At 44.6% G+C, this 9984-nt stretch overlaps 1 protein-coding gene across 1 annotated transcript; it reads right to left on the bottom strand. All coding sequences in view use genetic code 11, as the record gives it.

Annotated features, from left to right (window-relative positions):
* Positions 1–337: 337 nt before the first annotated feature.
* EGR_02574 (Cyclin-G2) lies at positions 338–3821 on the bottom strand (the record flags this gene model as incomplete). The annotated part of the gene is made up of 7 exons (XM_024491823.1): positions 338–380; positions 461–639; positions 723–1214; positions 1660–1734; positions 1809–1952; positions 3161–3253; positions 3363–3821. 7 exons carry the CDS (start codon positions 3819–3821, stop codon positions 338–340), a joined length of 1485 nt encoding a protein of 494 aa, XP_024353638.1.
* Between the last annotated feature and the right edge of the window lie 6163 nt (positions 3822–9984).

The raw sequence follows: 9984 nt of genomic DNA, 5'->3' as shown, positions 1-9984 counted from the left end.
CCTACCATCCCTGGTTCTACTACATTTTTTTTTCTTTTTTTGCTTCAAATGGGAGGAGGTAAGAAAACTAATGAAAGAGCACTTCGTTCAATGATGATTGGTGCTGCAGTGGCGGTGGATCGACTACAAAAAAGGTCCTACCGCCACCGGACAAGCGATGTGCCGTTCCGGTCATTTCGCCACATTTATATGGTCCTGAGACAGGGGAAAAACACTTTGTTTGTGGAAGAGAGGAACTAAGTCTGACTTGTATGCGTGCATGGCTTTTTGGAGTTTTTTGAAAGAAATGCAGAAAGTGGGACAAACAAGCTGGTAACGGCGGCATATATGATTGCCACTATGGCTCGAACATGAATTGCAAGTTGTCTTCCTTGTCGGTTCTATAATACAGTAACGAATTGGAATAACACCACGTTCTCACACCATTCGCTCAGTCACATCCATTCCCGAGTCAACTTACTCACAATCCTCCGAGATTGTGTCCAATGTGGTAGGACTAGAACAACCGATACGAAGCAAAGTGCGTTTGGACAGAGTCCATGCGAGTGCTTTGCGACTGCTGGGATGTGAGTCGCGGTAGAAGACATCGTAGAGCTCCTCAACCAAAGCTGAGCACTGGTGCACATCGTTCATCTGGACCTACAAGGGGAATCACGTCAATAGGTGAGTTGAATACGTGATTACTCCTCGCGAAGAAGGGCCAATGCTCCCAAGAGACTCACACCACAAAGCTGAGCCAAAGCTTCAACTTCTGACACACGGAAGTGATGCAGTACCGCCAAGGCAACTGTAGCCGGTCTGAAACGGTAGATCTCGAGAGAACAGAGGGAGACCACAAGTCGGCTCGTCATGGCGCTCCAAATGTCGTACATACGACGGCTCTGTGGATTTCTTGCAGTGAAAGTAGTGATCTCAGCACTTTTCGACTCGGGCATCGAATTTGGGGGCAGAAGGAGCTGACCCTGAGGGTCTTCAGCTTCCATGGAGGGTGTCCTGCCCACCCCGGTGCCACCAAAGCTTGATGGAACAGTGGTCCCTTCGGGCAGAACTATTGCCGCGGAGGCGAAGAGGCGGAGAAAATCGAAGGCGTTAACACCATCTAGGTCTCCACCCAGTTTGGAGGTCAGGATGTCCTCCATACGAAGCAGATCAGCCGCTGTTCCACCACAGTGCGAGATTTGAACTAACGCGTCCGGACTCGGCACTCCGAGCTCCTTAAAGGCCAACAGATAAACTCTCATGAGGAATTCACTCAAGATCATGGCAATTAGATGCTAACCCTACTGTAGAACCGAATGCGTCAGCCCGTCAGGTAGGCAGACTTCCACATTATGCCAGTTACAGAAGCAGTGGGAGTAGACGGTCTTATCGCGGCCACCATTTTGAGAAGGGACAATCATTGAATCGCCGAAATTAACGATAGGTTTGGAAAGCATACGGAAACCAAACTCAAGATATAGTTTAAGTATGGTATGCAAAAGCCACAGATGACGTCCGCAGTCCGATTTCAGACATGCAGCGTTGGTACCACGCCCCTCTCCCATCTCCCCAAAATAACGTACGATGTTAATACAAGTGACTCATCCGTAAGGTGACAGTACCCTGGAATCCTAGCACATAGATAAGCTTTACCGGGCAATGTTGGCAGGATTCGCTCACCGGAGTGGACTCGACCAGCTTTGCGGCAACGTAATATGCAGCGGCGGCAACACAAGCCATGTACTTCGGCTTAACCTGCAAGGAGGATCAACAAAACTTAGCATTTAAATAGAAGTAGGTAAGCAAACTTTAGCAAGTGGGAAGCCCACCTTGACTTTAACGATGAAGCGATCGATCAGATTAACCGCCTTGCAGAATGCCTCTGCGGAGAGAGTAAAGAAAGCATTATGCATGAAACGCAAGCTATGTACAGCCTCATTGCGAAGGTTGGCATCCACCTTGTCCTCCACAACCTACAATTAGTAGAGAGAGAGAGAGAGAGAGACCAATCTGAAGTTCTGTGAGTTTACTACAGCCTCACGACGACTCAGAAAACTGATGTGTTACTGGTACATCGAAATGATCAACTTCCACTCTCATCCACTCACGCGCGTACGCACGCACGCGGACGTGCACGCAAAGTGGAGGAGACAGGGTTTTGGGTGCATCTGTACTCAAGTCTAGGCGCACATATGGGCATACGTGTGTGTGTGCAAGCTCTTGGGCCGTGTGCACACACGAAAGGCACGTCATCTGCAAGTGCGCACGTTCGTGCACGCACACATACGTTCGCACATGCTTGCACGTGCGCGCACAGCGAAAACAGCTGGGCGGAGCGACCAAGAGGTAGATTGTGGAATCAGCTGATTGTAGCTGCCATAGGAATATCTGCAGGCGCGCACACACGGATGCTACTCAGCCGTCTGCCATTCCGAGCCTGCTTTCGGAACCCAAATTGCACACCCTCCGAACCGTTAAATATGCAGAGGTCGGGTCTTCACACAAAACCAACAAACACACATTTAGCTGTCAAGTCCTAGTGACCGCCAAAGAAACCAAACGAAATACAACGCCCCCATGGCAGTTCGAACAGCTCGCCCCAACCTTGAAGCAGATAGCCTGAATGTATTAAGCATTTCGATGGGATGGTCAGATACCCGTCCTAGACATAGTAATGCCAACCGTCAAATGAGCAGAGTGGAACAAAGACTACTGTGGAGACAGATACAACATAGTATACAATTACGTAACGACGGAATGATCGCCTAGGGCAGTAAATGACAAGAGATAAATGCTTTAGAGTATCTGGATTACAAACAGTAAATGCTGACAAAGGAACAAACACTTTCCTCAACCCCAAACTGCTAAAACTGTTGTTTTTGGTGCCCACAGATGCACGTGTAGAACATGTAAGCTACGCTGAACCTTTCGCGTCAAGGGTATAAAAAATTGACAACAAATTTTGCGGTAAGACCTGAGATCCGATTCTACTATTTACACAATGTTTTAGTGGACTCGAATCATTTGACTTGGTATTCACTTGCATGCACTCTGGAGGCAGTTTAAAGCATGAGAAGAAGCACACAAGAGGGAACGATACAGCCAATAACAGGCTCAATAGTACGGCAAAAAAGCAGAGCGTTAAGACAAAGTACAAAGACAATGAGAACCCGCAACTAACCGGATCGACGTAGTAGAGGAATGCATTGTTGGGATGGTAGCTAGGCTCGCTTTTCAGCAACTTTTGCAGGCGATGTTTGGGGATTCGTGACAGCTAAAGGCACATGAAGGAGCAAGTGAACATACGGAGAAAAGGAATGTTCGCGAAAGAGAGAAGCACTACGCACATACACACGCACACACAAACGGCAACAGACGCTTACCTCACAAACTATCGCAGGTGAATTTAAGGTTTTGGTTCCACAGCTTTCAATCGATGTTAAAAGTATGGGAGCAGAGTGATTTCTGGTCCTGCGCTGGAAGAGTGGTCTGGTCTGGCCGTCCAGAGAAGCCTTTGGTGACCCAGAAGGACTACATTCAGGATCGCTGGAAGGTCTCTCCGCCTTTGAGCGCTTTGGGTCTTCATCAGCAGAGGAACTAGGAGAACTGGGACTCTTGGACTCATCCCTTGAAGTGAAGAGGTCTGAACGATTGCAGCTAGTGATGCTCCTAGACGCTCGAATCTTCAACAGGGAGCGTTTAGAAGCGGCTGTTCTGCGCACCGCTGCCATATGGTCATCTGGTAGACGGCCAGAGCTAACATGAAGTTTAGGAGATGTCAACGGCTGTGATGCGTCTTCATTAGTAAGGGTACCCGAGATGCCGTGGGTTACTTCAACCATTTTGAATTCGAATAAAATGTATGAAGCAGCAGAAAACGTACAAATATTATAGCATATGAAATTGATACGGGATAAGATGCTCTAATGAAAGGCAGTCGTGCTCGAAGTGGGCGACGAAAAAACAAAGCTGGAAAAGGCAAAAGAAAATCCACCGTGGGTCTGTTTGAAGAATATATATACTTTAAGTTGGCGGCCAATAGCCTGACGACCTTGAATGCACCAATGAGTGCCCAGATGCGAACAGCTGTCGAATCACCCAGTCGCAACATCATTACTGGTGTTTGCCTGCGCGTACGGCCTTGTGGGGTGGTGGCACTACCTTCAGCCTCAAAATCAGTCAGTTAGAGGGGTATTTTCGATTCTGCCACGGAGACTTTGAGCTTGGCTATGGAGCACGCTCTCCGTAACTGAGTGGTTAGAGGAAGTCACAGTATCAAGTCGGCAAATAAGATGCGGGGCGTTTGGTTTTTATTTACTCATACGATGAAGACGTTTTTACTGATGCTTAAACGTATTACAACCGAAAGATGACTTCAACTCAGGCATATAAGAAATTAGTGAACGAGTTGTTCATTATCGTCACTAAAGTGTTATAATAGGCGCTTGAGACTTAAGGGTTCGTATCTGTTCCATCATAAGCTTTTTGAGAGATGAAGTAAACAAATGGAAATGCTTTTAGCGATTACTTTTATTAGTCAATAAAATGAGACTAAGCCACAATACAGTCAGCGAGGCGTAACCCATTTGCATGTGGACACAATTCGTGGCTTAAGGAAAGGGTTTGAGTGAGGTAACACCATTTTTAAAGTGAGGTATGGAATTCACTTCTTAGAATTTTAATGAACGCAGGCAACCTGTGTTTGAAGCCATATTGGTTAGCTCAGGCCAGGCGTGTATGCGGAGCTAAAGTGGGTTTTTTTGCAAGGCTAGAACAGTCGCAGGCTTGCATCTCTTTGTTCTACACAGCGTTTAAGATGTTGACTTTAACTGAATAGCTTTGGTTTGAAGGTCCATATAGGCGGCAACTCAGGGAGATTCGTTTGATGAGATCAGCCCTTTGTAGGCGTTTAGACCATAACACAGAGAAGGCTCACATGGCTGCTATCCTGGTCGCCTGTATCACTGCAATTTGCGCACTTACCGTTGAACGCGCTCGTGATAGCTAACTTGGTTGCTACACTTGTAAAAGTCTGGTTTTAATCAAACACAATACTCTCTGGAGTTCACCTGATCGAGCCGCATGATCATCCATAAAGCCGGAGAGTTGGGGTATTTTACTAAAGCTTTAGAATGTCTTTTCCTTTAGCTACCCTCATTTTGACCCTTTTCCTTTAGACGTGACGAATGATGCAGACGGATCCATAAGTTTGTGACACGATGCGCCTCTGACCTGGCCTGGTAGTTGTGCGATGGAGGAAAAAGGCATAAGCTTTAAGTTAGAGAATCCAACGAACCCTTAGTAGAGCCGTATTTCAAGCTGTTGGCCAAAATGGGCTCTCTGTCAGTCACGTGACCAAATTGGCACTGGTCATTTCTCACAATTTTGCCTTGAAAATGCTGAAAAATTGGGATAGGTTTATGTGAAGGAAGCGCAATTTAGTAAAATATCAGCGTTGCCAAGGTTGCTAGAAGCTGAGAACAGTAATGGATGTTGAGGTAACTAACATTGTCTCCTTCATATTAACAATGAGTTGAGTGTTGTCCTCTTGACCATCTACAAGCATAAAATCGCCGATCCCACACGCAATTAGTACATCAGAGTGGTGGAAGTCACCTTCGGGTTTCTGCCTGCGTTGCCTATCAGGAGACCATTTGTGAGTTTCACCCTCTGGGCTGCGTAATACGTTTATTGTGCCTCCAATTGGCGAAACCGTTGTCTAAATCATTTAGCACAGGCAAAAGGTTGAAGAGTAGACAGGTGAGCTGCTAAACCCTTCACACCATAACCTTTTTCAAATAAGGCTTATATTTGTGAATCACTACCCCCTTATGGAGAGTTTGGACCATACTATAAATAAAACGGAAAATAGGGTAGGAACCCAAGGAAGCGACACTTTCCGACTTTTAAGGATGTAGAAAACAATTTCGCATGTGCGATATTAATGCCGCCTCATCGATAGGCAGGTCATCATAAATACAAGGTCAGGTTGTAAAACTTCCGTGTAAACAATTTCTTATTTATAAAAGAAGAAGCAAGTAAGCAACGACCTTGCAAATACCTAACTTGGTAGTGTTAGACATGTGTCCTCCATTTTTCTAACGACTGTCTAAATACAAATTCAAGCAAAAAAAGCTGTGGATGGTGGTTTTGACTTCGATTACACTTTTCTGCCTGCCTCTTCGACCATCTTAAAATATGTGGTGGTGTGCGCAATTGAACTGCCGCAGCAGTTGGAGGAAACTAGCGCAAACCGCCAGGGCAGCTCCCCCAATTCTTTCTCGGGTAAGTAAACAAATACTTTCGTTTGGCAAGCAGAGGAAGCAACCACAAAAGGCTTTTCGAAAACACTGTCACGCCAAGGAGTGGGGAATTCTGCAATGCCAAATTCTACAATTGGCATTGTTAAACATGCTTAATTGACAAGGTTTGCAGATCAAATTACATTGCTGTTTCAGAAATGCCAGGAATTTACAGGCACTACAAGTCTGATTTTTTTCGTACATCCTGACGCTAATTGAAACTTGTCATCAAAGACCAAGCAAAGAATGATTTCAAACAGTTAAATGAACAAAAATGATACTTTCAAACTTTTATGAAACGACTCTGAGGCAACTTTGTCTCCGTACTCTGAGCACACATGTCCCTGACGCTGCATTTCGTGGTTCGATTTCACAGACCCTCCTTCCTCCTGCAGTCAAGCCGAAAGTAGAGGAATGAGTTCATACATGAGTGAATCAACCACCTACCGACCAAACATCTACCCAGCAAATCGACCGACTCCCATACACAACCTATTCTTTTACGGGGGTATACTGTGATTCATTCTTGACGCTATGTCAACAAACAGAACGGGGCCGTTTTTGGACAAGCCAGCCTCCTGTCTGTCCCAGAAACCCTCTTCTTTACAATACACAAAAGACTCCACCCCCTTCCACACCCATACCCACGCATACTCCTAGCTCTCCTATTGTTCATTATGAGGTGCGTGTGGGTAAACGGAAATCCCAGGCAGGGGCATGGTTGCAAACTTGCTATGAGGGCTTGGGGACGTATGTTGGAAGGCAGTCTATTTCAATTGTGAGTCCCACCACTAAACTGGAGGAGTAAAGACCACGTACGATACGCTTAGGGAATTCAAACGATGCACGCTTTAGCCTCAGTCAGCATCTTGGTGGCGTGTTGTTCCATTTGCATTGACAGCCCACCAAACCTTCCGTACTTTTGCAGTACCGATCCATTCGAACCCGTACGCCTTATGAGTGTTTTCAGGAGGGGCTTGTGGGTTATGCTACCATTGAAATGGCCTATGTCCACGAAAAGGAAGGTCGGAATACTAGAAAAATAGTGTAACGAATAATGACCAGCTTTCAATTTCGAGGCTGATCGTTGCTGAGCCATCGCCAATCGTCCTCACATGAATTCACACAATGCGTACTATTGGCAGGACTTGAATCACCACGCAGCGCATCATTTCTAAGGACGCGAAACGTTTGCTGCGCGTGAAAACACCGCGTTAAGAGAGCTTGATAAGAAAAATGTCGCGACGCAGTTTGAAGGCACTTAGCATTGGGTTCTCGGTCAGATGTCAGTTTAAGAACGTGTTTTACAGCATTGAATATAGAAGAGGAAGGGAAAGTTGGCCGGATTCCATTGCATACTTAGATAATTCCCATTCTTAAGTGTCCTTCTGTAAACGGACACGAGACTACTTACCAGTACCATGGAAACAATGTTAACACTTCACGACTGAATGAGTAACTGTAGGTGGTAGGTTCGGGTGCTTGCTTCCACTTTGGTTCAAGGTGGTGAGTCTTTTTCAATTTAGGAATAACATTCAAGCTCTGAGAACTTCGTTAAGTTAAAACCTCGCATCACAGATGTACCGGCTCTACGACAGAGTTACTGACAGGTATCAAAAAAGTAAATTTCTTCATTCAGGTAGCCTCCAATCTACCATGCACCTAGTTTTAGTCCAAAAAGAGGATTCTAGGAACCTCTCCCGAAGTTATGGCAAATAACCAACAAAATGGTTGAGCTGTCGAAAGTCCATCTGTGCAGGATGTTGACTTCAATCGCCAATTGTACGTACTTTTCACACTTACAGGCCACACCACACCCACGAAGAGTTGGCAAGAAAAAAATGGCACTACGTGTATCTCAAAAAAGTTCAATTTTGACCTTTGGTTGTCGTGAGGCCAACTACATGTGTTTTTGACCGTAGCAATAACTGATGCCAGTCAAGTTGAACATGACATTTCAAACCCCCGCCGTGCTATCTTAGAGTTGACTGTGTGCTGTGCAAGATTTCAGACTTATATGGAATGTGTTATTATAAAATTGGGAAAATTTTTATTCCACACCTCAGGATCTCCACCGTTTTAGATCAGTTTATGGTCACTGGGGCTCCACCATGGGATCGATCTTTATGTAAGTTTGTTCAGTTAAAAACACGTTGTAGAGAATAGACAATTGCCTGTTGGAGGTCAAATGAGGTTAAAAAGAGGATATTTTAATAGCGAGTCGATAGGTCCATCCATAGTGCCTTAAAGAAAAGCGCTGGCTGCTTGCGAATACTAGTGCCATCAAAGTCCAATAGTGGATGAAAAAATTGTCGCCATCACATTTTGCATCCTCTTTTCGTAGCGAATTTTTTTTAGTTTTAAGCACAAGCTACAAATAAAAAAAGTTGACACTACTCAGTGGATATCTTATTGTACATCTAAGGTTTGCAGAGGTATCAGGAATACCCATTTCACCCTTAAACATTCAATTCCTCATCAAATGCGGGTTTTGGAGATTAAGCTCATGTATACCAAAATTAAGGTGTAAAATGAGGTATTTAATTTGTTCTTCCATCTAAACAATGAAAGTCAGTTTAAAGGCGTCATTGAAGCAAACAATGCAGTGCCTTCGGTGTGTCTTTCACCATAGGAGGTCCAAAACGATAATTACCATAACATTATAACAAGTGGAAAGCTGAAGAAGAGTGACCTCCTAACATGTGCAGAACCCTAAACATGGAACCATCGAAAATGCATTATGACTGTATTGATGATCGTCTTAAAAGTGAACTTGGAATCATTCCAAGCCCCTCTCCTTCAAGACACCTTATCAAGTTTCCTGGGAGTTCGTTTAAAGCTCCGACTACCTCCTCATTTAGCTTCTGACTAAATTACCAGTTTAGCTTCTCCACAATGGCATATGGATTTTCCATGGCAACTTCTGCATCGGATTCGAAGAAACCATCCCTCACTCGATCTTCCAGATTTCTATGACCTCCTTGATTTCTCCAGCATCGGTAAACGCCTGAAATGTTTAACAATTTATTATGAATTAGGTAGAAGTTTCCAACCACACAGAGGTGTTTGTATGCCATAGAATTTCATGTCAAGCAAAATCGAGGGGCTTTAAGCTAAGCCTCCACTCTCATGCTAAGTTGATTTGGTTACGCAAAGAAGGATTAATTATGAATACCTCTTACCAGCACTGCTGTATGAAAATAGAAATACATGGGTTTTATTATACAGAGCATGACGTAGGAAAATATTTACCTCACAAAAGGGATTTATTTATACAAAAAGTTTAGCAATCTCTCAAAGGTGGAAAATTCCCAGGTCTGCACTCTCTTCCTGCTCTCATTCGCTAGCAGTATGAGGTTGACATGACCTTCGAGTGTTGGGTTATTTAGGGCTCATTCATTCCTACGAAGGAGAGGTGACGGCACTGCCTAAAGGTAAACAAGAGGGCAAGTGGTGAATTGCATAATGGAGAAGTGGCGAGAGAGTCTAGAGGAATGCGCGCCTTATGGATAAAATGAGAAAATTAATGAGTGAGGTGCGGCTCTGACGGGTATTTGGGTGTTTGGCCGACAAATTATAGGTCGTTCACCGGTTTTTGATTTACTTGAGTTGCTTTTTAAATATTGCTTTAACTACCTGAATAATTGCTCCATTATAGGGTTAAACTTGTAGTCTTTTTACACTTATGGTTAGAGGTGATGTG

This window comes from Echinococcus granulosus (genome assembly GCF_000524195.1).
Source record: "Echinococcus granulosus chromosome Unknown EG_S00012, whole genome shotgun sequence".
NCBI lineage: Eukaryota > Metazoa > Platyhelminthes > Cestoda > Cyclophyllidea > Taeniidae > Echinococcus > Echinococcus granulosus.
Note: the sequence above shows the minus strand (reverse complement) of the source record. Positions and strands in the feature narration are given on the sequence as shown.